Source organism: Microcaecilia unicolor, chromosome 3, assembly GCF_901765095.1.
Source record: "Microcaecilia unicolor chromosome 3, aMicUni1.1, whole genome shotgun sequence".
In the NCBI taxonomy this organism is placed as follows: Eukaryota; Metazoa; Chordata; class Amphibia; order Gymnophiona; family Siphonopidae; genus Microcaecilia; species Microcaecilia unicolor.
The window spans coordinates 316951881-316977004 of record NC_044033.1 but is presented as its reverse complement, the minus strand read 5'-3'; the positions used below and the strand labels follow the sequence as shown (position 1 = coordinate 316977004).

The window sequence follows — 25124 nt, the reverse complement described above, 5'->3', positions numbered from 1 at the left end:
CAAAGTAAATGGACTAACGGCCTGAACCGTGTTCGGTGGGAGGCACCGGGGACACCGCCCCTAGGTGAATCAAGCCTTGCAAGGTCTCCTCTACCGCCGCCCATTTGACGGCAGAACCGCATCGGGACTCCACAAACACGTCTCTCATCGGGGTATTGAATTCTATTCTGTAGCCATCTCTGATCAGGTCCAAAACCCACTGATCTGAGGAAATCTTGACCCACTCCTCGAGGAAAGCCGTCCTCTTATTGCAGGAATCGAGGAGAGAGCCGGCGCACCATCATTGAGAGGGTCACCCTTGAACTCCAGGCCTTGAGCCGGTCGCTGCAGAACGCTTGTCCGAACGAAAGGAGTTCCTCTGCTGAAAGCGGGCACGAGAAGTGAACCCAGCAGAACGCCCCAGGCGATACCTTCTAGCTTCACGGAAGCGAGGTCTGTAAGAGGAGGGAATTGCCTGACCCTTGGAAGAAGGCCGCGGCCTATCCTCGGGTAAGCGCTGGGGTTTAGCATCCCTAAGGCCTTTAACAATTTTCTCCAACTCCTCACCAAATAGGAGAAGGACTTGGAAGGGCAACTTCACCAACCTTTGCTTAGAGGTCATGTCAGCCACCCAATGCCGTAGCCATAGAAGACGGCGAGCCGCCAACGCCACAGCCATCTGTATAGCCGAAGCTCTGACCAGATCATAAAGGGCGTCAGCCAAGAAAGACAAGGCCGACTCCATCCGCGGTGTCACCTCTGCAAGGGGCTCCGCTCCATCTCCGGGTTGTTCCACTGCCTGTTGTAACCAAAAGAGGCAGGCTCGGGCAGCATAACTGCTGCATGGAGACGCCCATAAGAATAGGCCTGAAATTTCAAAGGACTGTTTCATAGCTGATTCCAGGCGTCGGTGCTGCATGTCCTTCAGGGCAACTCCTCCTTCAACTGGGAGGGTAGTTCTCTTTGTCACAGCCGTGACTAGGGCATCCACTTTAGGCACTGCTAGGCGCGCCAAATGCTCCTCACTTAGAGAGTATAATTGCCCCATTGCCCTGGCGACTTTCAAAGGCCCCTCGGGGTCAGCCCATTGAGCCGAAATAAGCTCTTGGATGGAGTCATGCAAAGGAAAGGCTCGAGCAGGCTTCTTAGTACTTGCCATCCTCGGATTACCACAGGAGGCTTCACCACTCCCAGGATCTTCAATAGAGAGGGTCTGTGGAAGGATCATCTGGATCCGGTGGCAATCCTACACCTTCCTCTGGCTCTTCAGACCACGAGGGCCTGCCAGACCCCTCAGAATCCTTACATCCCGACCACAGGGGGGAGAAGGGGGGTGCGCCACTCTCTGAAGGGGAATTAACCCTTCTGCACTTGTCTTGCTGACCACTGTTAGGGGAGAACGTGCCTTACGGCAATCCGAGGCCAGGCTCCACTGGAGGGGGAACAGTTAGCAGGGCCGAATGAGACCCCTGCGGGAGAGCTCTTTTTAACACAAATGCTTTATGCAGCAGTAACACAAGCTCAGGGGAGAAGGGCTCACCCTGGCCTCCCGGTTCCAGTCCGGGGCTAAAAGCTCCCGTTAGCCTCCACACGAGGCTCCCCTCCAGATTCAATCCCCTCCGCTTCAACGGGGGTTGCGCCATGCTGCACGTTCAAAATGGCGCCCCCTGCCAGCTCCACTGAGCGGGACGAAACATCGCTCGCCATGCTCAGGCCGGCTCTGACGTCTGAAGAGCACGATTTACAGAGCTCTGCTGCTGATCTGCGCTTGCCACAACTGGAACAGCGCTTAACAACTTCCGCAGCCATCGCCGAAAAAGGCGGAAAATTCAAAATGGTGGTTTCGCAACAAAAACGTCCCGATCACGGGCCCTCCCCGGAGGAGCTACAAAACGCTCTTACCTCACCAGACCGAGTCCCAGAGCTCTGGTCACGCTGCACAATCAGAAGAAAACCTCTTTTCTGGAATCGCAGCGCCAAAGCGTGACGCAACTTTTTTTTTTTTTACGCTGTGAGGAAAGTTAGAGGCAACAGCAATAGAGGCGAATTTCCAACTCCGGAGGATCAGTAGAGTGGGAAAGGCAGGGAAAGGACGAACCAATGTGCCTGCATCCACAAATGAGAGAGTGGGAAAAGACAGGGACAGGGCAAACCTATGTGTCTACATCCACATTGGGGGCCGGGTAAGGCAGGGAAAGGGCAAACATATGTGCCTTTAAAGTGGGCACCACCAGCCACAACACCCCTGCTACAACTGGCCAAAGCACAGGAGCCACCCCAGGCAGATTTCTGAAGGAGCTGAATAAGCTACATTCACCCTGCTGGGGAGATAGAGAATACTGAGAGGCAGATGGAGCTAGCTGGTCAAGGGCACTATGGTTTTTCAGTGCTATCTCTCCCTGCTGGTAGGTGGACACAACCCATTCGTAATGGATTCATCTGCTTGATGACAAGGAACTCTGTGTATCCAGTTAGTGTGCGCTAATCAGAACCCACTAGCTGGATAATGCTTCCATGCCCATTCTCTGCCCATGGCATGCCTTCTCCCACAAAAATAATGTGTGATTAACACACAAACGGGCAATGTGTATTAATGTTTTAACGCAACTTTCAATAAATCCTCTCTGTGCATGTCTTATATTGAACTACACAATCCATGGCCCAATGCACAGAACTCTGGCGCTATAGGGAACAGTGACAGAAAAACACTGGCTGAACACAGAGTCGGAATTATCGACCAATGCTCAACACTAACAGCATGCAGTAGGCACAGCTCTTGTGTGTATGTCCAGTGGACCCTCTACAGATGCCTCCCACACATAAAAACCATCCCCGGATGTTTAGTTGACCCCCCTCCCCCAGATCCCTCTACACCTAAAAACATCCCCGGTGGTCCAATGGACCCTCCAACTCAGGGCCAGTGCTAGGGTTTCTGGCGCCCTCCAGCAGCCTATTAGTCAGTGCCCCCTACCCATCCAGGGGTGGGGTCACTATGGCTCTGCCTCCTACAGTAGCCACACCACTTTTACCAGCCATGGCGCATATAGACAGGCATCATTGAAAATATTACACCAGTATAGGAGAAGAAAAATAACTTGTTTTGTTTTCATTATAAATAATTTCTATAAGCTGTTACAGCTCCAGTATAAAAAACAAACAAATTAGCAAACAGACCAGGAATTAGGAGAACAGTCTTGCCAAACCTGAAACAATATGTTAACAAAATTTCAGAACCTAACAAATAGATCTCTATTCAGACACTTGGCCTTACAGTCACACGTTCAGAACAGAGATAGCCCCTCTTCAAATTTAACCTGAAATCCTAAGCAGCTAGACTCTGCATGCAGCACAATACCAGAAAAACAGAAAGATACACATTGCTATACATTGCAAAATAAGACAGCAGATGTAAATTCTCAAATTGGACCTATTCCGAACACTAAAATGAAAATAAAATGATTTTTTTCTACCTTTGTTGCCTGGTGACTTTGTTTTTCTGATTACGTTAGTCCTAGTCTCTGATTCTCCTGCTCTCTATTTGTTCTCTTAACTCCATTTTCACAGCTTCCTTTCCATTAAATTCTTTACTTTCCTCCTTTCTTCTTCATTTCTTGCCCTACGTCCATAGGTAAAAGCTGGGTCCTCCGCAGACTTAACTGGAGAAGGTATAGAGTGGATCCAGCTTTTGCCTATTTTCTCCATTCATACGTAGTTTTTCTCCTCTTTTCCCTTTCCCTCATCTCCGTTCAGTATGCATCTCCTTCCTCTTTCTTCCCTCTCCTCCATCCATGTCCAGCATTTTTCCTCTCCTCCATCCATGTCCAGCATTTTTCCTCTCTCCTCCCTTCCATTCATGTTCATCTCACTTCCTCTCTCTTCCTTCCCCTCCATCCATGTCCAGCATTTCTCCACTCTCTCCCCTCCATCCACGTGCATCTCTCCTTCCTCTGTCTTCCCTCGCCTCCATCCATGTCCAGAATTCCCTTTCCCTCATCTCCATTCAGTATGCATCTCCTTCCTCTTTCTTCCCTCTCCTCCATCCATGTCCAGCATTTTTCCTCTCCTCCATCCATGTCCAGCATTTCTCCACTCTCTCCCCTCCATCCACGTGCATCTCTCCTTCCTCTGTCTTCCCTCGCCTCCATCCATGTCCAGAATTTCTCCACTCTCTCCCCTCCATCCACGTGCATCTCTCCTTCCTCTGTCTTCCCTCACCTCCATCCATGTGCATCTCCTCCTCTGTCTTCCTTCCCCTTCATCCATGTGCATCTCCTTCCTCTCTTTCCTCCCCTCCATGTCCAGCGATTATCCTCTGCCCTCCCCTCCATGTCCAGCAATTTCACTTACCGGGTTGCGCTGGCCCTGCTCCAACTTCCCCCTCCTCCCCCCCCCCCCAATTCCACTAGACCATCAGGGCTTTAGTGGCAACTAGTGAGTCTGACAGGGCCTGGTCAGAGGCCCGCCGGGTCGAGTTGAAGGGCCACTGGACTACCAGGTGATCTTTTTTTTTTTTGGGGGGGGGGGGGGGGGGGGTGTTAGGGAAGGTTCCACTGGACCACCAGGGATGTTTAGGCACTGACAGGAAAGTTAGCATAGGACCGCAATGACAGTTCCAGAGCTGTCAGTAGTTTTCAGCCACTAGGGCAGAGTTTTGCATATGCCAGTTCTCTGTGAATTCGCACGGAATTACTACTGAGCTCATTTTAATTCTAGTGAGCTCATTAGCATGGGACTTTCAGTCACTGCTTCCGTGAACGGTATGGACAAAAGTCTCTGTACATTGGCTGCAAAATAATATTTCATTTAAACTGGCTAAAACCACTCTAAAAGAAAAGTAGCCCAGCTTGCTTTGAGCATCAGGGCCCCAGTGATCACCCACTAGTACAAAACAGACTGATCCTGGCAGTTGTATGGCTGTGATCTGTGTGTGTTAAGCAGCTGCTGATTGAGTCACACAGAAACTAAAGGAGTATAAGCCAACATGTAGAACTGTGGTATGACATGCTAATAATGATAAGAAACACCCTGATGGGAAACTAAAAAGGGAGAACAATGAGGAAAAAATGACTGTGCTGAGTTCTGATTTAAGCTGACATATTAGCTGGCCTTGTAAAAAGAAGCTAAGTTTGCTAAAAGCCCAGCTCCTTCAAATACCAAGTATTTCCTGCTTCTACAGAATAGGTTATATGTAGTATCTAAAATATGTAATTTATGAACCGTCAACCTTTAAGAACCCGAGTAAACAGTCAACTAGGGGCAGTGGTGAGAGGTGAAAGCTCAAACTTGTCATTCGACTTCTTTTGTTCATCATCCTTAAAAAGCATGTGAAGAAAGGTAAAAGAAAGCTTTTGTCTCCAAATCCTTCAGACTTAAAAAAGGGTGTAAGCAAAAAAAAAAAAAAAAAATCACCCACAAAACCTCATTTTTGGAAAAAAAATGGAAGAGAAAACATGTCAGCATGTGAATCCTGCTCCTTATTAAATGCATTTTTCAATACCTAGAGTGCTATTGAAGCAATTGTGGTGGCAAGATTTCATCTCACAGTTTAAATGTTAACCAGTGACTTGTTGCTACTGGGAATGTTTGTAGTACCTACCAGCAATAATTACAGAGTCTGTTCTAGCAGGGCCGAATTTCAGGGTCATCTCATGCTTATGCTTATGGACTGCCAGGTGGTCCTCATTTGTAAATCTCTGAAATAAAACAGATGACACAGATAACTGAAAACAAATACAATATCAGATTTTGATTCAAACCGTTCAGCAATGACACAATGCTGTCTTGGGAAACAAGTGGCAATCCCTTGCTAAGGTTTCACTTTAATTGCATCAACAATTTCCTAACTTAATCAGGGCCTATGTGAAGATTCTCCCTCAATGGCACATTCTAGTTTCCAGGTATTAAAAGTCTATTAACTACAAACCGTGGTGAGTGAGAGTAAATGACAGCAAAAGAGGTTAAACGTTAAAAAAGTTCCTCCTGTGTCTGTTCTCTATCAAACCTTTTCCTGGCCTCTGCATAAGATATCTGGTGTCCCATCCACCCATTCTTTTTATCTTTTAGAGCAGTGGTAACCAATCCTTTTAATGCTGCCCTGAACCTGGGTGAAAGTTTCCAGCACTAAAAACGCGCTTGAAAACTTTTTTCCCCCTACGGCATGGCGGCAGGGTGTATAATGACCTTATTAACGTGCATTTACATGCATGTTAATCCAGTCTGCACTAATGGTTTCAGCACTTGGATGTTTTACTTATATATATACTGTCATCTACCACATTTGCTTATTTCCGATCTGACGAAGAAGGGCAACCTTTGAAAGCTAATCAAGAAATGTATTAAGTTATGCCCAATAAAAAAGGTATCATCTTATTTTCTTTTCCATGTTTTATTTTGTTTGATTTCTATTGAGCACTCTTTTTGAAACCACTAGATCATTCGATACACAATAAAGCACACACAAACCCAGTACTAATCCCCTTTTAGTACTGGTGTTAGTTTAGTGCATCAATCCCATGGCCTTGTGCTGACTGCAGCTGCTGTTGCCACCACTGCTTCTGCTGCATCCTTCACACACATACCATGTAAAATAAGTTTATCTTGTTGGGCAGACTGGATGGACCATACAGGTCTTTTTATCTGTCGTCATTTACTATGTTACTATGGATAAGTGATGGGAAAAGAAAGTAGATGTGAACCAGAGAGGGAGTAGCAGTCTGCTATTTTGGTTTCATTATCCTTTAGGTCACATGAATTTAAGTGTTCAAATCAGGTCATACTGGCTGAACGTTTGGGTGCATTATTTTAGAGGAGAAGTAGGAGATAGTAGGGGTTCACCTAAATTCATTAACGTGAGCAGAACTGGTGTCAGTTTAAAATTAGAGGCCTCAAGAAGCAGATTTGGATGAACCCTGGCCTTTTTAAAATGGTGGCTGAAAGAAGCAAATTAGAAGGGAGATGAGAAGACCAGGACAAATTTCTCAGCTAATGTACAAATGTGGGCTTTATTAGGAGGGGATCCTAGGGCATAGGTAGGTGGATTGTTTATCTGTATCACACATCTGTATTCAGCGAGACTCAACTTGAAAAAGGAACAATTAAAATCCCATCAATAAAAAGTACTTTTAAAATTAAAGTCATACCAACTTCCGTCACCCAAATCAGCACCGTGTCCTTGCTCTGATTCTCCAAATTTCTAGAATGCCTTGGTGAAAAGTCATCTTTCATCATTTTCCTAAAATTCAGTTCAGTGGATTCCTGTAGCTCCACTAGCAATGAGTTCCACAATAATGCCCTTTGTGGCAATGTCGGTGGGAGACTGAGCTGATGACCAGTGGAGCCAATTCAAATAACCTGCTCTAATCTTTTTTTTTTGTACCCCGTGCTTTCCCACTCATGGCAGGCTCAATGCGGCTTAGGTACTTATTTGTACCTAGGGCAACGGAGGGTTAAGTGACTTGCCCAGAGTCACAAGGAACTGCCTGTGCCTGCAGTGGGAATCGAACCCAGTTCCCCAGGACCAAAGTCCACCACTCTAACCACTAGGCCACTCCTCCAATGCAAAAGTTGAATACTAAATTCAATACCTTAAACTAATTTCTATATTCTACTAGTAATCAATGCATGCTCTTTAAATACATGAGCCAATCTATTTCTATAGCCAGTGCCTTAAATATGTGGCTGCATGTTGTACAAGCTGGACACAATGCACATTTTTAGTATGCCAACCAGCAATGCACTGCAATAATCCATACCAAGAAATCAACAAATGAGCTCTCAATTTTGCACCCCAAAAGGATTTAGTTGGTGAATTAATTTAAACTGAAAAAACAGTTAAATCCAAAAATTCAAATCCAATTGAACAAAACATATTCCTCATGTTGCTCCTGAGTTTGAGTTTTAATTGGGGAAAACATCAAATTTGCCATATTAACTGATTGTGCATCCTGCAAACCCAAATTATTTAATCCCAAAATCACAGTTTTTGCACTATTTTCAATTTATTCTGACCCATCCAACATCCTGTCTGACCATATTTTCTCCCATTACTTTTCTTATGGGACAAATACCAGTATATCTGCATATACTCACATTGACAAATCTAGCAATCACATTGCCATATCAGAAATTCACATTAGAAGGCTAAACAATATATTGTACACAAAACTTTGTAATTCAAGAAGTGGACAATTGGAATCTGTCCCAACAATTTGACCTCATCACTATCTTGCACAAGTTTCATGTGTAAATATATCTAGATATTCCTCACTCACAGCACTTAATGTTTCCTGCGACAGAAGATAAGACTAACTAGAGCTTCTTTCACTAATGACCACTGACTTTATTTCAATTTGTTTATTAATTTTTTCATTTAAACAAGAATACACTTGCTTTGAAATACAGCCATAACACATTATTTAAGAAACCATAACAATATTCAAAATTAAATCTTCAAAGAAAATAATAATATGTTTCCCCAAACTTAAAACTCTTTCTTTTAATCATGATTCTTTAAGCTTTCTTAGACCCCATTATTAAAGGGGGCGATCAGAGTTAGGGAAGAATTATTACAAATCTTTAATCAAAGAAATTAAGGCGGCATATATTCTCCCATAATATTCCTAACTATTACAGTATGTTTAGAATCAAGAAATGATTTTAGACTATCTGGTGAATAAAAGGTGTATTTAACCTGGCCCAACCTAACAAGGCATTTACATGGATAGGCAAGAAAAAACATCCCTCCTATCTCAAGCGTTCTTTTTTTAAATGCCAAGGCGGCTTTCCTTCTCTGTTGGGTCGATTTTGTAACATGACCACTGACTTTAGCCCAGTGGTTTTTTTTTGTTCCATTTGTACCCCGCGCTTTCCCACTCATGGCAGGCTCAATGCAGCTTACATGGGGCAATGGAGGGTTAAGTGACTTGCCCAGAGTCACAAGGAGCTGCCTGTGCCTGAAGTGGGAATCGAACTCAGTTCCTCAGTTCCCCAGGACCAAAGTCCACCACCCTAACCACTAGGCCACTCCTCCCCAAACCTGATCCTGGAGGCACCTCAGCCAGTCAGGTTTTCAGGATATCCACAATGAATATTTATGAGATAGATATGCATGAGATGGAGGCAGTGCATGCAAATTTTTCTCATGAATATTTATTGTGAATATCCTGATAACCCGACTGGCTGTGGTGTCTCCAGGACCAGGTTTGGGAACCACTGCTGTAGCCTCTCTTCCCTCCTTCTTTACAATCTGATACAACTGTACAATCAAATCCTCAATCTGTCATGATTTAAAAAATTTCCTCCAATGTTTAAATCTCACATTGCTTACTCCTGAGGGAGTACTGTGCAGACAAATTCAAAATTCTGCACATTTCATTGGTAATTTTTTTGTGCAGAATTCCATCAAAAGGCCTGACATCTCTCCACCCTCAGCTCTCTTCCTCCAAATGCAGATCTCTCCCCATCCCTCAACCTTCTCTTTTCCCCCTCTAAATCCCAGCAAGACCCTCCCCAATTGTCTCCAAGGTTCCCCCAATGCACATACCCTCAAACTTGAATCTCCCTAATCCCACCTTCTCCACTCAATACATATACCCCACCCTCTATCTTTCTCTCCCCCAAAAGCACACTCCCCCCATGCACATACCCCAACCTCTTTCTTTCCTCCACTACATATCTATCTTACTTCAGAGATGGTAATCTCCATGGCACAGCACCATAATTTGCTCATGTAATCCCCTAGTCCTGTGGCACACTTGCCTAGGCTTACCCAAGCATCCCCATACTCATGTAGAACACAACCCCAGCTTGCTCCAGCGACTCCTACTCCTATGGCATGCGCGCGCGCGCACAAACACATGCCTACCTACCTTGCTCCAGCAACCAAGCTTCCCTCATTCCAGTAACTCCTACCCGTGGGACACCACACCTAGCATTCTCTGAAGACCCTCACCCCCAAGGCACACTTACCCCACTTCAATCTGCTGGTCTTTCCTCCCTGCCACCATTACAGCAGCAAGAGAAGGTAAATGTCTGCACATCAAACCTTGCCCTCCTAGCCTGATAATTCACTTGCACTGCAGGGCTGCAAAAATTACTGTGTGGTTCATTTGAACAGTCAAGCCTAGGGCAATAGAGAAGGATATGGTCTAATGCACAGCTGTTCACCTCCTCCTCTTGGCTGTTGTGATGTCTGTAGGGGAGGGAGAAGGGATAAAGGTAGAATTCTGCATAGTAAATGCAGAATTCTGAGGAGATGGGATGGGGTATTCTGCACAAATTCTGTGTTGCGTTTTGTGCCTATATATAGAAAGTACACTCTTCAGTCACTGCAGCAGAAAAATGCACCTAAAGGCACTCTGGGATGCCTCACTTGTGTAGAGGGATAGAGCTGGTACTGCATGCTGTTACCTTTGCTTTGGGAGGGGGGGGAGGTAGAAGGGAAGAAGGGCCTCCAACATGCATGTGAAGTCACCTGCTGAAACATTAATTCACTAGAGCTAGAATCATGCAAGCTTTTTGACATGCATGCTTCACTAACCTCCCCGTTTGCCTCTCAAGGATGTGAGGAAGATTAGAGGCAGGTTAGTAGTAGTAGTAGTATGCTGTACTTACAAATTTTGGCATGACAGGCTGTGAAATGGCTACTGATTACACCAGTACAGGAGCATTCACCAGGACTTCTTCCAAGCATCCCATGTGTTTCCCATTTATCGCCTTAACAGGGTTGACAAATGAATTGTTCAGTAGGAAGGTGAGCAATTTTGGGGAGGTCCACAATGCTTCCTTCATCGATCATCTGTAGTGGTGGGTCCATGACTAGCCAGAGGGTTAGGTGTATCATAAGGCTCCCTTGGGGGAGTTAAGCCCATCGACTTAGGGCTAGAGTGGCCTAGTGTTTAGGGTGGTGGACTTTGGTCCTGGGGAACTGAGTTCAATTCCCACTTCAGGCACAGGCAGCTCCTTGTGACTCTGGGCAAGTCACTTAACCCTCCATTGCCCCATGTAAGCCGCATTGAGCCTGCCATGAGTGGGAAAGAGCGGGGTAACAAATGTAACTAAAATAAATAAAAAATAAAGGTCTCAGATTCTGGATTGCAGTTAACTTCAAGTAAGGGCTGGCCTTAGAGCTGAATCAGATGCCTGGTTGAATTTTTCATTTTGCCAACGGCATTAGGCTGGCAAGCATTTGTCCTAGTCCCTAAAATGGTCTGCAGGGAAGGCTTGCTTGAACTATAGCCTGGTATATCCCGGTGGCTTGGTTGCAGTGAACAGGTTTGGGGAGAGCTTAGTGACCCTTCACAGAATGTGGCTAGTTTCCCATGAAGGACACTACTACTCTCCCTGTTAACCTCCAGTGTCCCCAATACCCCGATGAGGATCCACTGTAGGCTTTCTCCCCTTGTTGAGGGAATGGCAGCCTCCAGGAAAGTCCTTGGGGTTTAGCTAGCTTACACTAGAATTTTTCTGAATACCAAGTCCCTTCATTGTCACGGTTGTGGCCGTGCCCTTATGTTCAGACCTACTGTTTCTCTGTATCTAGCTCTGTGACCTCTCCAGTCTGCCTATTGTTATTCTTCCTGTAAGCCAAGCCTCGCTTTGGTCTCCCTGTTTCTGCTTCATTTCCTGTTGTTCTTCCTGTAAGCCAAGCCTCGCTTTGGTCTCCCTGTTTCATTTCCTACTTGTGACATCATCAGCCTACTTCTTTAGGCTTTCCTATGTTGCCTTTGCAAGAGGTCTCTTAATCTTGTGTTACCTGTTTAGAGCATTTCCCTGCTTGGCTTTGGTTCCTGAGTATCTTGCGCCTGAAGGTCTGTTCTGTGTTTGTTTTGAGTCTTGTGTTTGTTTATTTATTTATTTATAGCATTTATATCTCACATTTTCCCAACCACAGGTAGACCCAATGTGGCTTATAGTAATTTACAGAAGCATACATCAAGTCTTCAAACAAACAGTCAACAGCATTGTAGGGAAAGGAACGAGTAATAGCAGAGGTGGGAAAATAGGGATAGAAAATAGAATTCAATGGGTAGCGGTGCAGGGCGGGTCAAGAGCGTAAGCCTTTCCAAATAAGTAGGTCTTAAGGTATCCTTTGAAGGTCGGATGATCAGAGATAACTTTCACGAATCCAGGTAGACCATTCCACAGTTGTGCACTAATATAGTTTCAATGCTTGCTTTGTTTCTGTGTGTTTGCTTTTGTACCTTGATCCTGAAAGCCTGGCTCTAGAGCCACACCCCACTCTTGGTGTCTGCTGCCTCTCAGTTTGCCTGGCCTTTCCCTTTCCAGCTGTGGGTGCTGGTAAGCACATTGCTTCTTTGTCTTCCCTTAGTCTGCTTAATCCTTTGCCTGCTACGTTTGCTTCCTGGCTCTTCAGCTCTGTTTCTGCTGAGTTCTCTTCCTGTTATGTGTTGAAAGCCAGGTTCTGCTCCTGCTCTATGTTTGAGCTAGTTATGTCCCAGTTCCCTGCCAAGTCCCTTTCAGGATCCGGTTCCAGTCGAGCCAAGCCAAGTCCCTTTCAGGATCCAGTTCCAGTTGAGCCAAGCCAAGTCCCTTTCAGTATCCGGTTCCAGTCGAGCCAAGCCGTTCCAGAATCTCGTTCCAGCCAGGCCCGTTTGAGAATCCTGAATCCCGTTCCAGCCAAGCCCGTTTGAGAATCCTGAATCCCGTTCCAGCCAAGCCCATTTGAGAATCCTGAATCCCGTTCCAGCCAAGCCCATTTGAGAATCCTGAATCCTGTTCCTGCCTTGTTTATTGTCTTGCTTCTGTTATTCTTGTTGCCTAGCTCCTACCCTGTCTTGCCTGTCTAGGTGTGCTTTGTCTTGTCTCTTTCAGTCTAGTCCTTTCCGGATCCAGTCCTTGCCTTGTCTGGGCCCAGTTTTAATCTACTTCCGTGTTTTGTTTTGTCTTGCATTTCTGGGTCCTAGTCCCAGTTTTAATCCAGTTCCAAGTCTTGCCTTGTCCTGCCTGGGTTCCAGTTCTGGCCCTTTGCCTTCTTTTCCCTGTCTCGTCTGGATCGGGTTCTTGTGTTGTCCATTGTGTTTGGTTACCTCTGTCTTGCCTTGTTGAGTCTGTTAGTTTATCCTAGTCCAGTCTGTTCTGATTCCTGCCTGGGCCAGCCCCAGTGATTTGTCTGCCAAAGCTCCGGCTTTGGTCCAAGGGCTCACCATTCCTGACAGTTGTGACATTCATATACTTTTGTTCTCAAGCTGCACAGTAGGTTCAGTATTGTAGCACCCAACCCAGGTCTCCTTGATTTGAGTAATAGCCACAAACTCAGTACTAGTTATATTGTGGTCATTTGCACATGGTGTGTAAATAAGAGTTGTCTCAGATTCCTTCTTCATTAGTCAGGCTCTTCCAGTTTCTCTGCATGAAGGACAGCAAAAGAGTGGAACAATGCCAATATAAGTGCCCGGGAGGGGGTGGTGGTGGTGGTAAATAAGAGTCATTTGGCTGTGACTGGCTAGGTATGTCGTAAGATTCTGGTGGTTCTAAGCACCCCCCTTGCAGGTTGCATGTACACTGCCTTCAACAAAACCCAAGGCAGTAGTGCATAAGTTTATGGGCTGTTCCTATGAAGAAGCTTTATGATAGGGACACTTGTAGAGTGTGAAATGCCTAGCATAGGTGGTAGGCAGTAAGGCCTAGTCTTTGTCTTTAAAGCTTGTGTTTATCCCACTCTACTGGGATAGTCTAAGAGGAAAAGTGATATATATGCTTTTACCTGCTAATTTCCTTTAGTCCTGCTAGATCAGTTCAGGACTCACCTGAGAAGGCAAAAGTTTCACTTTGTTTCCTCCAGGGGTTGAGATGGGATCACAATGTTTCCTTGGGGAATTCCTGGGAACACTGTCAATCAATCATGTGAGCATGGGTATCAATCACATGTTAATACATTAAAAAGTTTCTTTTAGATTTGTTTTGGAAATAGTATACTGGTGAGTTCTAGGGGCGCATCACTCCTTATATCAGTGATGACATCAGTGAAAGCTCAGTATTGCTTGCCTCCATCTGCTGGTTGGGGAGTGTAACCCACTCATCAGGACTTGTCTAGCAGGACACAAGGAAAAGAAATTAGCAGGCAAGAACATTATTTCACCTTTAGGATTAATATTATTCTATCTGCTCGAGTCATTGATGGTGTCTAAGATGGTGTCATGAAGACTTACCGTACCTGCAGCTCTCTGAATGTTTGGCTTGATTCGGAGTTTTGGAGCGGCTCTTCTCTAACTGAGCATGGGAAAGAGAAGAGGAAAGGTGCGGGAGTTTCCATCTACTTCCACTGTGTCTCTGGCTCTAAAGCAGATGACTCTTGACAACTTTAGAGTTCCTACGGGACCCATGCAGGTCTCCTCCCCTTCTGCCGGTGCCAGCATGTCTGGTGGGTTGGAAGTATTGGGATTGTGAGTATTTGCATCCTTCAAGTCCAGAGAGCATAGCCAATAATGGATAGAATGGTGCCTAAAGAAACCATCCTGAACTTTTTTCTGACCAGAATGGTGCCCGGGGAATTTGTTTAGGGCCCTTAGGTCTAGGGTGGGACACATCTCCATGTCTTCTTTTGCACAAGGAAGTACCTGGAATATAATCCCTGCCCTTCTTCCCCTGGTGAATTGGGTTCAACTGCATAGGCCTTAAGAAAAGTGGAGAGCTCCTCTGCAAGTACCTGCTCATGCTGAGAGCTGAAGTAATCTCTCGATGGGCAATTTGGAGGTTTTTGAAGCCAATTGAGGGAGTATCCGAGGCGGACTATTTGAAGAACCAACAGGTCTGAGATTACAAGGGGCCACCTTTCGTAGAAAAACTTCAGCCTTCCCCCGATCAGCAAGCCATCTAAGACAGATACTTTTATAGTGGCTATGCTCTGCTGGAGCCAGTCAAAAGCCCATCCTCTCCTTTGACTGGGGAGCAGTAGGGGCCTTAGGTGCACTCTGCTGATGAGAACAAGTGGGCTGGGGTTGAGTCTGAACAGGCTGGCGAGAAGAGGTAACGTACCTACATCTCTGTGAGTAGTAGGCACCTCTCCTTGACTTGCCAAAAGACCTCCAAGATGAATAGGCTGATGCAGAAGGCACCCCTGGCAGGAGAGAGATGTTATCAGTGTGTTTTTTGGTTTGGTCAGCAACCTCTTCAACCTTCTCTCTAAAAAAAAAAGGTTATCCCCCTGGCATTGGGCATCTGCCAACCTCTGCTGAACTCATTGTTTCAAGTCAGAAACACACAGCCATGAAAGTCTATGCATTGCTATACTTTGAGCAGAGATCCTGGATGCCACGTCAAAGGTGTAGTAGGTGTCCCTGGCCAAGAACTTACAGCATGCCTTCTGCTGCTTGGCCAACTGGCATACTGACTTGGCCTGCTCCGGTGGGAGAGAGTCTACCAAGTCCAACTGCCAGCACACAAATGTATATGGGACACTAGCAATGAGGTCTGGAACATATTCCTCCTAAAAGCCTAAGGTCCTAGTCTCTGTGCCTGGGGGCGCCAAGGCATAATCTCTAGAACTCTCTTGAGAGCGGATTCCACAACCATGGAATTGTGAGGCAACCGGGGCCTATCAAAACCAGGAATGCTGTGTATATGATACATCATGTCACTCTTCTTGGGCAAGACAGGGACCAACAGAGGGGACTCCCAGTTCCTATTGAAAACTTCCTTGAGTACCTAGTGGAGAGCGACAGTCAGAGCCTCCCTAGGAGGGGACTCATAGTCCAGGACCTCGAGTATCTTAGCCCTGGGCTCGTCCTCCACTTCCAAATGAAATGGAATAGACTCAGCCATTTCCTTCACAAAATATGGGAACAAAAGGTTCTCCGGTGGAGATTTTCTCCTTTCCAGCGGAAATGCCATAGGACTCATCTTCCAAAAAGTACCATGGATCTTCCTCTGACTCCCATGAACGATACTCATCGGTGTCAGTCAGCAACTCCTCATGAGTAGGCTGAGACCGAGTCTGCCTTGACCTTGAGGAGCCATATCTTCGAGAGGGAAGTTGAGGAGTCAGCTCCCGCCTTGACTCTGGCGAAGCTTCCTCCACCGATGTCAAGGGGGTACCGGTTTGAGTGGCTGTCAACACTGGTGCCACAAGTGACACTGGCATCGGAGGCTTCACCACAGGCTGAGAGCTAAGAGGGGCTGCAATGGGTGGCAGAGTAGGCGCAAGTACTCCCGATGCACACCTTGCAAAAGGCCATCCAGCAATTCAGGAAACAAGGCCTGGTTGCGTTCATCGAGGGCCGACACTAAGAAAGACTGGGCACTGGCTCTGAGACAGGCTGCAAAACTGCCGGGGTCGAGACAGGAGTCGGGTCCTGGCTGCTAGGAGACTGACGCATTGCACCTCCTGGATAGAGGGGGAAGCGGTCCTCCCAGCGCCATTGCTTCTTTGGGTGCCAAATCACTCAGTGACCCAGAGCTCCCAGCAGTGTGCATTCAGTAATATCGATGATAATGCTTCTTGGCCTTAGACTAGGTGCTCGGCAATGAGACTCCTCAGCACTCTCTGGGGCACCCACAAAGTGGCACACTAACATGGTCCACCACCAGAAGGGCCCCCCTTTGTCAAACCCCCACCTGAAAGTGCACGTCCCTAAATACAGCCTCTCCCTGTAACCCCCCACCAAAGGCCCTCTGAGTCTACATGACAGGAAAAATCCTGGTATCTACAGTCCAGGCAGGATCTATCCCTAGCTACTCCTGCTTTCAACAATGCCATCATCCAAGTGGCATCCCAACTCCCAATCATAGTCTTGTGGTACTACAGCTAAGGGTCAGGGCTTAGTGGCCAGATGCACACCACAAGCCATGGTATGGTATTTCCATAGCTATGAGTTGCTTTGTACCCTGCATTGACTTAAACAACACTGCAATAGGGCAAAGACAACATGCATTGTGTTAAGGAGCAAATAATGCATGCTACTGCCCTAATGCAGCTTGATAACTTCACCCTTAAATCAGGGCACTCCCACAGATACAAATGTGGAATAAGATTGTCCTTCAGGCAGGCACACTAAGGAACGCACCCAGACATTACCGTTCCTTTTGTTTATCACTAGAGATAGCAAAGGAACACAGAATCCAAGGGAAAAAAAGAAAAGAAGTAACAGTTGCTGAAAATGCAGGGAGCCACCCCTCCATATCCTGGTCTGAGGCCATCTTGGACTCCCCTCACAGCTTTTTCCTGAAGCTGAATAGGCTTGAGGTACAATTTATAGATCATAGAACCCCCTCCAATCAGTTTGTCTAACTGGTCTCCCCTAAGATCCCCCTCTTCCACAGAAAAGTCTCCATTGGAAGGCCTTTCACCAATGTTTTCAGGCAAATAGCGAAGAATATTCAAGGTGGTGGCACAAGGGCAGAAATGCTGAACATTTTCTAATCTCTCAATTCTCTTGCCTACCAGCCAGGGCAGGCATAACAGTGCCCTATCACAATATTAATGTTGCAAAATTAAAATTCAGAGACACTCTTCTGAGCAACCTGTCAACAAGAAAGCAGACTATATACAAAGTGCAAAAGGCATTGTATCCAAATAAAAAAAAAAATAAAACAGCCGCTACCACAAGTCAGTGGTAGTCAATTCTGTGTTTTCAAGGTAGCCACATCAAGCAGGATCTGTGTAGGGCAAGTATGGGGATCTAAGACCTTGCTCTCAGAACGCAAACCTCCTCTATGTGAAAGAATAGCACCTCTTAGTGGAGTCTTTCCTGGAATCCAGCAAGACCAGGGACACACCCTCTGAAAGACTCAAGGAAGCGAATTCTAGGCTATCCACATCCAAGCTGCGAGAGTCAGAGACTGGAGGTTGGGATATAGAACTGAGGGTCAGAAAACACTTTGATCTCTACGGTTCTTCAGAAGAAGAGGGAACCATATCTGCGCAGCCAAGCACAATCAGAATCATGGTTCTACGGTCTTGAGTTTCAACAAAGTTTTCCCCACTATAGGTATGGAAGGATATATAAGACCTGTCCCCCACTTGAGGAGGAAGGCATATGATGCTAGTCTGTCGTGGGACTGAAGCCTAGAACAGAACCAAGGGATTTTGAGGTTGAGCTGAGTGCCAAAAAGATCGACCAAGGGGGTACCCCACACTCAGAAAATCTTGCAGGCTATGCCCATATTGAGAGACTTCTCGTGTGGTTGCATTATCCTGTTAAGTCTGTCAGCCAGGGTATTGTTTTTGCCTGCCAGGTAAGTGGCTCAAAGGAACATGCCATGCTGGCGAGTCCAATGTCACATCCGGATGGCCTCCTGACACAGAGGGCGTGATCTGGTGCCCCCCTGCTTGTTGGTGTAATATATTGCAACCTGTCTGTTTGAATGAGTACAAGTTGATGAGACAGCCAGTCTCTGAAACCCTTTAGAGTGTCCCAGATCACCCGGAGCTCCAGGAGGTTGATCTGAAGATTTGTTTCCTGGGTGAACCAAACACTTTGGATGTGAAGCCCATCTACATGAGCTCTCCATCCCAGGAGAGATGCATCAGTCATCAGCACTTTTTGTGGCTAAGGAATTTGGAATGGAAGTCCCAGAGTAAAATTGGATCGAATGGTTCATACTGAAGAGAGTGTACAAGCTCTGGGGACACTTGGATGACATCTTCCAGGCTCCCCGTGACTTGATACTACTGAGAAGCCAGGGTCCATTGGGTTGATCTTACGTGGAGACATCTCATGAGTGTATTATACATTATGGAAGCCAGTATCCCAACAATCTCAACATCTGCCGAGCTGTGACATGCTGAGAGGCTCGAATCTTGGAAGCGAGTGCGATAAGAGTGTCCGCTCTTGTCTCTGGAAGGTAGGCTCAAACCCTCTGTGTATCGAGCAGGGCTCCAATGAATTCCAATAGTTGGACAGGGCGAAGATGGGACTTGGGACAGTTTAAAACGAACCCTAGTATCTCAAGCACCCAAATTTTTGCATGGGCCCCTAAGCTCCATCTCAAGTAGTGCTCTTCACCAGCCAATCGTAGAGATATGGGAACACATGGACTCCCAGTCTACGCAGTGCTGCTGCAACTAGCACTAGACATTTGGTAAAGATCCTGGGAGCTGATGCGAGGCCAGAAGGCAACACACGGTACTGAAAGTCATGTGTTGCCAGCCAAAATCGAAGATACTTCCAGTGGGCTGGAAGAACTGGGATGTGACTATATGCATCTTTTAAGTCAAAAGAGTATTGTCAATCATTTTCCTGAATCACTGGGAGAAGGGTGCCCAGGGAAACCATCCTGAACTTTTCTCGGACTAGCAATCTGTTCAGGGCCTTTAGGTCTAGGATGGGAGGCACCCCCACTGTTTTCTTCTGCACAAGTACCTGGAATAGAATCCCCAAACTTCTTCCCCTAGCGGCATGGGCCTTTAGAAGGGCAGAGAGTTCTTCTGCAAGTACCTGCCTATGCTGACAGCTGAATGAATGAACTCTTGGTGGGCAATCTGGAGGTCTTTGATACCAACTGAGTGCGTATCCGAGACAGACTATTTGAAGAATCCATCGGTCGCAGATTATAAGGGGCCACCTTTAATGGAAAAGCTTCAGCCTCCCCCTGACCGGCAAGTCATCTGGGACAGACAGACAGTTTTACTGTGGCTATGCTCCACTGGAGACAGTAAAAAAACTCATCCCTTGCTTTGATTGGGGAGCAGCAGGGGCCTTAGGCGCACACTGTTGACGTGAACGAGCGCACTGGGGCTGAGCCTGAACAGGCTGGCAAGCCGAGGGGTTATACCTATGCCTCTGATAGCAACAGGTACTCCTCCTTGGTTTGCCAAAAGTCCTCCTAGCTGATGAGGCGCATGCAGAAGGCACCTGGCAGGAGAAAGGAGAGATGGTATCAGTATGTTTTTTGATTTGGTCAACAACCTCCTCAGCCTTCTCTCCAAAAAGGTTATCCCCCCGGCATGGAGCATCCACCAACCTCTGCTGAACAGAATGTCAAAGTAGGAAACACGCAGACATGAAAGGAAAAACTTCCTCGGCTAAATTAAACAAAGCGACTGTGCCTGAAAAAGGACAAGGCACGAAAAAAAGACAGACAAAGTCCCTGGCTGAAGTCAAGGCCTAAAAGCAGCCCGATGACAAAAAAGAAAGGAAACAAACCCGGGGAAAATAAACTAAAAAGGGAAAACAAAGAAAAGGAGGTTCCACAACAGGAATGCAATAATGGGAGAAAAAAAATGAACGAAAAATATCCGAAAGGCACAAAAAAGCTCTTTAGGACCGAGCGATGTGAGGAGACGTCCAGTCCACCCTCTCCTTACCATTGGTAGAAAAAGAACCGAAGAGACCACGTTCTCATAGTGGGCGAGAAGGCACCCGTGCATGCATGGTGGAGCTCATCTTGCGCTCCACAAAGCTCTATTCATACTTTTATTAATCCCAGACCAGGCAACTCAGGTCAGCATCACCCACTTGTGAGAATCTATAAGTCTGCTTGTCCTTTGAGAAACATGACGACCCTAAGACACTAATGGACAGGGCAAAAGAGTATGGAAAAAGCATGGCCCAGCTGACTAGGATGTTTGAGACAGAATTAAGAGCTTCTGCCATGGGTACTGGTGCCTGTAGATTCCTGGCTGCAGGAACTGGACCTCGTATTCTTACAGAAAAAGCTCACAGTGTCCTGCAAGAGAAATTCTCTGGAGAAAAGATCAAGGAAGTGATAGACCAGATCAAAGGCCATTCATTGGCTCAGACCCTCTCCACAGTCATACCCGACATGCCCTCCACATTATCCAGTAAGTAGTCAAATCAGGACCCCCAAGGACACACCTTTATCCAACCAACAGGCTTTATCCTCTGCCTCCTCAATGTCATCATCACCAACAGGGATCTCTCTCACCCAGACACCAGAGGACCAAAAATCACAGCTAGCATCTCAGCCAAAACCTGGAGTAGGTTGTTGTTGGTTTTTTTTTTAATGGATTCATGCAAACACAGCCAGAAATCCATCCATTCTATAAAACCTTCCTGTTGGACGAAGGCTAAAGCTTTATGTAAATCATTCCTTTCCTTTGTTCACCAGAGTCTGGCAGGTGTCATGTTTCTCTTGAGGACGAAACTCTACTTCAAGGTCTGTACCCTTACATTTGCTTTACACTGATGCTTCCAATATCTCATATGTGAAGAACAGCACTCCTACCCAGTATTTGATCAACTTCTTAAGGCTTCCAGCTCATTAGATCTCACCTTTGGCTTACATCACCACAGGGCTTCAGTTACATCTGGAGCTGCCCCATTTTATATCCTCCCCCTTAAGATCTAACCCAGCTATTACAGCAACAGTGCTTAGCTAGAGAACCATAGACCTTGTCTGCACTGGAAAACGGTATGCATATCCCCAGAGTTTGGTGTTGTGTAATGAATTGGACTACTTACATCAAGCCATGTGATCATCGCCACAGCATGGCTGACACTGAACTGCCCATGGAACAGAAGCCAGACTTGCAAACTTATTCCAAGTGCCTCAAATGGCAGTGCACACCATTCACACTAAACCATGCCACTGTGTTTTTTTTCTTCTCTCTGCTGATCTGTCTGTCTTAGGCTCCAGTCTACTCAGTTTCTCATTCCTATGCAACACAATTAATAGCTGAAGTACCACACAGGCCTTCCTTCACAGCAGTCCAGGAATTTGTTCCTTTATGTTGTTTCTCTTTTGACTATGATGAATCTTTAGTGATGCTATGTCCTCTAATCAGCACAATATAGGGAACTATGCAAGTTTTACATGATGCAGCGCTCCTATAAGCCCTCAACAGGATAAATTTTCAGACAGGTTGCCAGAGAGCATCTGACTCATCCGCCCACTGGCAGCCATGGAAGCTGCCTCTGCAGCATTACAGACTAAACCCATGATAGTATCATAGCAGAATCCTACTTGAAATATGGCATGCTGGGCCATATCCTTAAGTTCCATAGTTTATGTTGAATATCCTGCCTTCTGAAAAATTTTGCTGCGAGTGCATTTCTGTGCAACATGTGCATTAAAAACAGTATTATTTTTGGCTCTAGCAGCCCCAAGGACCCTGTATATGTTTGCCTGAAAATTACTCACTTCCTGAATTGAGATTAATTCAAGCTACTTTCCTTGTTTTTCAATCAAATCTCTGGCTCAGGTCACTGGATCCATTCAGCGTTTCTATTTATGTGAAAACAACTTCAAAAGATCTTTTAAAAAAATGAAGACTTACCAATTGCTTCACATGCGGTTACATCCTCTTCATGAAAAGGCAAGTGTGCCTGGGATGGCTGCCACTTGTGGTGTAACCAACCCATAAAAGGTTTCTGCCACTTTTGTCTGTTGCTTCTTGGTCTGTAAGAGCTTATGGGGTTTTCAGCAATACAGGAGTCCTGACACCCTGCATATATGTATTTTCTCTGCCTGTTGATTTCAAATGTCACAAATACACTGCAGTATTCCCAATTAGCAAAGCTGGCTGTATTTCAGCTCATGCTGCCTTGTACTACAGGGCTGGACTATGTTAAAATACTTGAGTTTCCATATCAGTAAGCAAGCTCCAGTCAAACACACAACCTTCTGCAAGTCAGTATGTGTAGGTTTCCAGACTGCTTAAACAAATCCACAACCCAAGCGCAAATGTGTCAGAGATTCTCCAAATAGTTTTTGCTTTATTTATATTACTTTCAGAAAGATAATTGACTGTTTAAATCAACTCCAGCAGCTGAATACTTATCCGCACATTCTTTGCTATTCCAGCTCTGGGATACCATATAATACTGATAATGCTATTAATTTCTGAGCTACAGCAGTTTCATATTCCATGACTAAGTCACACCAAACAACTGCAGCTACCTCAGTCTTGATCTTCAATATTTATGCTACAGTTCTGAGGCCTATATAAGCTCCGCCAAAGAACCTCAGATCTGATTGGCACAATGGTGTGTGAGAGGCTCAATATTTGAACTGCACCTGCACCTCAATTCTGCCCTGTAGCATCCCCTGCTATTCCAGTAACAAGCCTCTTAACGAATCACTAATAGATATGTAGTGTTACCTGATTTTTGATTCATGGACCTATCCAGTGTAAAGTCTGTCTACTGTGCCAAGAGGCTCTTCAAGATGGATGCCAACAATCCAGACTTGAGGTCTCTGGACTTTCTACTTTCACCATAGAATAAACAGTTTAAATACAAAACCCAGGTTGGCCTCTGACAAAGCAAGACGGCTATGAAACAGAATTTTCCAAGATATGAGCAAAACCATTCCTCGCTAGTAAACAAGTGATCTCTCCATCCCGATCATCACTCTTTCTGACCCCTTCAAATGCTAGAAGTAGCAGCCTTAAAGTCTACTTCCTCAGTCTTTAGTGCTAGCACCTCAACTGCCACTGTCTTAAGAAATGAGTCAGCTTTTCAGTTCTATGTGCAGCAGCTCTTGAATGATTTCTTTTTTTTTTAATGTATGTTTATTATTTTCACATAAACAAGTTCAATACATTATCCAATAGTTCAACTTAATGTACAATCCAGATGGGCTATAGACAACCAATGCTACACAACCCCCCCCCCCCCCCCCTATTGAATGAATCATTTCTAACAACCTCTCTTGTTCCCTGTGAATCCACTCACCAAATAAACACGAACTAAGCAGCAAGAACAGCCTGTGTTCTCTGCATACATAAAGGGCAATTTAGAGAGCCGACCAAAAAAAAAAAAACCAAAAAACAACCAGCCATGCCATAAAATCCAACAATCAAGAACATAGGGCACAGTGGAATAGCTACAGAGGGCCATGGGGGCCTGGGCCCCGGATCTGTGCCCCTGGTTTGGCTGGAAGGGGTCCCCAACCCCTGTCAGCTGAAGTGTTTTTTCCAGCGCTGGTCTCTCTCTCTTCCCCTCACATCCGGCACGCTTGTTTTAGTGAATGATTAAAACGAGCATGCTGGACACGACATGAAGAGAGAGCAGGGCAGGAAATGTGGCACCGCCAGAAACCAGCACTGGAAAATGCACTTCAGCTGGCGGGGGTTGGGGATCCCCGCCAGCCAAGGCATGTGCAGCAGCAGCGGGCAGCGGTGGATGGGGGCGGCAAGGAGGAGGACCAAAATGTGCCCCCTCACTTTGGGCTCTGGCTCCCTCCCAATAGGGCATTTAAGAAATAAAAAAGGCACAACCAGAGCAGTCCATCCAACAAGACAGCTCTAATTTTTTGAATTTGCGAGCATTTCTAAACTGGCTCTAAGGATTTTTTATTATTAAAGATTGTTGGGTCTGCCTGATGGGAAAGTGACTGAATTCATCCTTCCCCACATCCACCTACAAACTACACAACAGGAATGTGATGTTCAGAATGCACATCACGCCACTTACCACCAAAAATCACTGCACTTAGGGCCAGATGCACTAAAACAAATCGTTACAGCCCTACCCTTACCGATTCCTTAGCAAATCGGTAAGAAACGGGCATGCATCAAGGAAATCGCATGCAAATAAGCTGCTCGCTGCTAGCTCATTTGCATGCAATTTCCTTCCAAGCCGGTCGGCCAATTACCGTGGGATAGAAACTGGAGCATTTCTTCGTTTGTTTGTATTTACCCATTTTTTTCCCTTGCCGGATTTATCTGGAGATATAACTTTTTAACATAGTAGATGATGGCAGAAAAAGACCTGCACAGTCCATCCAGTCTGCCCAACAAGATAACTCATATGCGATACTTTTTGTGTATACCCTACTTTGATTTGTACCTGTGCTCTTCAGGGCACAGACCGTATAAGTCTGCCCAGCACTATCCCCGCCTCCCAACCACCAGCCCCGCCTCCCAACCACCGGCTCTGGCACAGACCGTATAAGTCTGCCCAGCACTATCTCTGCCTCCCACCATCGGCTTTTTAAGTGGTTACGAGATACACTGCTGGTGTTCAGCGCCTTCATCACGCTTTGCTTCGGGGCGATCTTGTTCCTGCCTGACTCCTCCAAGCTGCTGAGCGGCGTTTTCTTTCACCACCCGCCGTCCGAGCAGTGAGGCCGAGCGGGGACGAAGAGGAGGCGGGCGGCGGTGGTGTGGTGAGCCAGGAGGATGCAGTGGCTGCCGCTGAGAACCTGTCCAAGATCAAAGAAGACCACAAGCGGGCTCTGTGGGAAGCTAAAGAGACGCTGCAGAAGCAGCCCGACGAGATACA

The 25124-nt window shown here is 46.1% G+C and overlaps 1 protein-coding gene across 3 annotated transcripts in view; it reads right to left on the bottom strand.

The window, feature by feature from the left end:
* Positions 1 to 25124, bottom strand: part of LOC115466814 (cyclic AMP-dependent transcription factor ATF-7) — a 430182-nt gene that overhangs the window by 223678 nt on the left and 181380 nt on the right. For all 3 annotated transcript variants that reach the window (XM_030198351.1, XM_030198350.1, XM_030198349.1), the window contains one exon: positions 5576 to 5672. In XM_030198351.1, the coding sequence (XP_030054211.1) occupies positions 5576 to 5672 (97 nt within the window). The remainder of the gene's footprint in view (positions 1 to 5575; positions 5673 to 25124) is intronic.